This window comes from Rhagoletis pomonella, unplaced genomic scaffold (genome assembly GCF_013731165.1).
Source record: "Rhagoletis pomonella isolate Grant_MI unplaced genomic scaffold, Rhpom_1.0 Rhpom_scaffold_00001, whole genome shotgun sequence".
Classification (NCBI taxonomy): domain Eukaryota; kingdom Metazoa; phylum Arthropoda; class Insecta; order Diptera; family Tephritidae; genus Rhagoletis; species Rhagoletis pomonella.
This window is the reverse complement of record NW_023458555.1, coordinates 86,426,472-86,429,158: the sequence shown is the minus strand read 5'-3', so window position 1 is coordinate 86,429,158 and position 2,687 is coordinate 86,426,472. Positions and strand designations below refer to the sequence as shown.

Here is a 2,687-nt window from a genome sequence, read left to right as displayed (position 1 = left end):
CAATCTTTCTCGGAGATCGAGCAAAATATTATCCAATAGCGGTATAAATATTGCGTTTCGATAATAATCTTCAGCTTTAGACGCACGATACCTCCTCAGCGTTGGTCGTCTTGCCGTGGCGAGGGGGCTTAAATGGTGTCATGGTATAATTCACAGTGTGAATTGTATCATGCTTCCATGAACTAAGAGGGAAGCCTGGTATTGAAGCCTTCGGCAATATTCCTTAACAATCCAAGCTGGAATGTGGTTTGTATTGCTGAAGGTGGAAATGGCAGGATTACCGTACCAACACTACCCAAGCCAAGGTGTGTAGGCAACCGTGCCGATGGATGAATGGCCAGCGGGTAGTACAAAATGTCTGGTCGCGTACGGTCCCCTCCGATGCCCGGGCAAGGTCGGTTGTAAGAAGTGCCTTCTCTACGCATCCCGGCTCTGCGGACGAGCGACTAACCCTCTCCGGACTACTCGTGGGACCACATATGGAAAAACAAGAACAAACAAAAAACCAACAACACCAACATGAACAGCGTACCAGCGAAGAAGGGGACGACGTAACGCTGTCAGAGGAGGAGCAGCTCCTCAAATTCCCAAAGACAGGTAAGATGGTTGCAAGTACTCCTGGTGGCGCCAGCCATAGTACCCCAGTTGTACAAGCGCCAGAAACCAGCAGGGTGGAAGATGCCAGAAAAAGTATCACCACTCTGCAAATAGTCAAAAATAGCACCGGTAGTGCCTGTCGTAGTACTCCGGACGAGGAACCAACAACCAGCAAATCGGCGGCCGTTGCAGGCAGCAATCCCGCCTCTAAGAAAAGGAAACCCTCGGGCGTGGTCATGAGACAGATGTACCAGAAGGCGCTGTATATGTTAAATAAAATTGACAAAAATGCAGCGGCCGGTACGGTACATGAGCGTGACGAGGAAGACAAGGCAAAATACATGCAAATAGTGGAAGAGTACGAAAACTTACAGACAGATCGTGCAGCCACAATCGAGGCCACCGAAGCAAAGAAACGGGACCGCTCTCATAATGAAGGCGGCCAAGGGGCCATTACAAAGAAGGCTAAGCAAGGAGGTGATGCGGAGTCCGCAGCACCCGCGAAGCATCGCTATTTTAGTGACGTCGCCAGAGATCACCTACAGTCGGCGATAATAGATGAAAATAGCAAGACACCGCTGGCAGTGCAGCAAGAATGGGTGGAGATTGATGTGAGGCTGTCGAGCCTCGTAATGAACTACGTACTCGACAACCCCGAAGGTCCTCACCCAGAGTTCGACTCGTCGGAATCCCTACGGGGATACCGGGTAGTCAAGTGCGCGAGGCAGTTCTCCCTGGATTTCCTTGCTGGATGCGTCGCTAAGATCAGCGACACTTTTGTCGGCTCAAGCTGATCCCAGCTAAGGACATTCCAAGGAGACCACGTGCGCGCATTTGGCTGCCTCCGATGGATGAACCAGGCGAAAAGTTGCTACGGTGTCTTAAGCTGCATAATAAAGACATACCGGCGATCGAGGAATGGGAGCTTATAAAGGTTGCAGAGCCAAGAAGGCCTACAAATAAGCCCATTCTGCTAGCTATTTGCGCAGAATCACTAGACGCCTTAGAGAAGGCTGACTATCGGCTCTGCTTCGGTATCCGTAAGGCTAGGGTGCGTGTATTCCTCGGAGTGGTTAGCCCGGTAGAAGAAGATCCCGGGGTTGATGGAGCTCGTGAGCTTCTCATGGGTGTGAAGCTGATAGATGACCCTGAACCGGAAACTTAAAGTAGCCCAAATAAATCTGCAGCACTCCATATGTGGGTCAAGCACGATACAGTCATGGGACTAAACATAAATCATTATAAACTCTACTATAAGAGCGAGGTGGGTAAACCGCGGGCGTGTATTCTTATCAAGAACGGTATAAATGCATTCCTTTGCTCTAATTTCAGCACATCAGATACAACAATGTTTAAGGTGGAGACCACCGGACAGCCAAGTATACTCCTGGCCTCATCATACATGGCCCAAGATAGGGACAGTCCGCCAACCGAAATCCAGGAGATAATAGCCAAATACCCCAGACAAATTATAGTCGTCGGCTGCGATGCGAATGCAAGGCATCCAGTTTGGTGTAGTTCTACGGAGAACGACCGAGGTGAGTCTTTACTACACTTCTTATTAAATACTAACTTAAGCATCTGCAATAGAGGTAATACACCCACATTCATATTCCCGAGTTCAAACCGGTTTCCTGGATGGGAGGAGGTGCTGGATCTAACCCTGTTGTCAGAGAACGACAGCGTGTCTGTAGAAGAGTGGAGAGTATCTGATAGGCCTTCAATGTCTGATCACCGTCTGATCCTCTTTAATCTGCACGGAATTTTCAACACCCCCTCGAAATACAGAAACCCCCACAGGACTAAGTGGGAAAGATATAGTAACACACTTAAGCTTAAACTAAGTAAGCTTCCACTAAATACAACTGTCACTACAGTTGAGGACCTTGATAATAGAGTAAATAAATTAGAAGAGGTTATGAAGAAAGCCTTTGAAAGATCAACTCCAGTTAGTACAGCAAGAAAGAAATCCCCACCCTGGTGGAATGGGTATCTCAGAGCCCAAAGAGACAAAATAAGGAAAATCTACAATGATTGCTTTAGAACTAAAAATTGGGCGCCTTATACAAGCGCCCTAAGATCTTATAAAA

The 2,687-nt window shown here is 48.0% G+C and overlaps 1 protein-coding gene across 1 annotated transcript; it reads left to right on the top strand.

The window, feature by feature from the left end:
- Window positions 1–602: 602 nt before the first annotated feature.
- On the top strand, window positions 603–1,391 carry LOC118733853. Its single transcript, XM_036463451.1, has one exon. It carries the CDS (start codon window positions 603–605, stop codon window positions 1,389–1,391), a length of 789 nt encoding a protein of 262 aa, XP_036319344.1.
- Window positions 1,392–2,687: the final 1,296 nt, after the last annotated feature.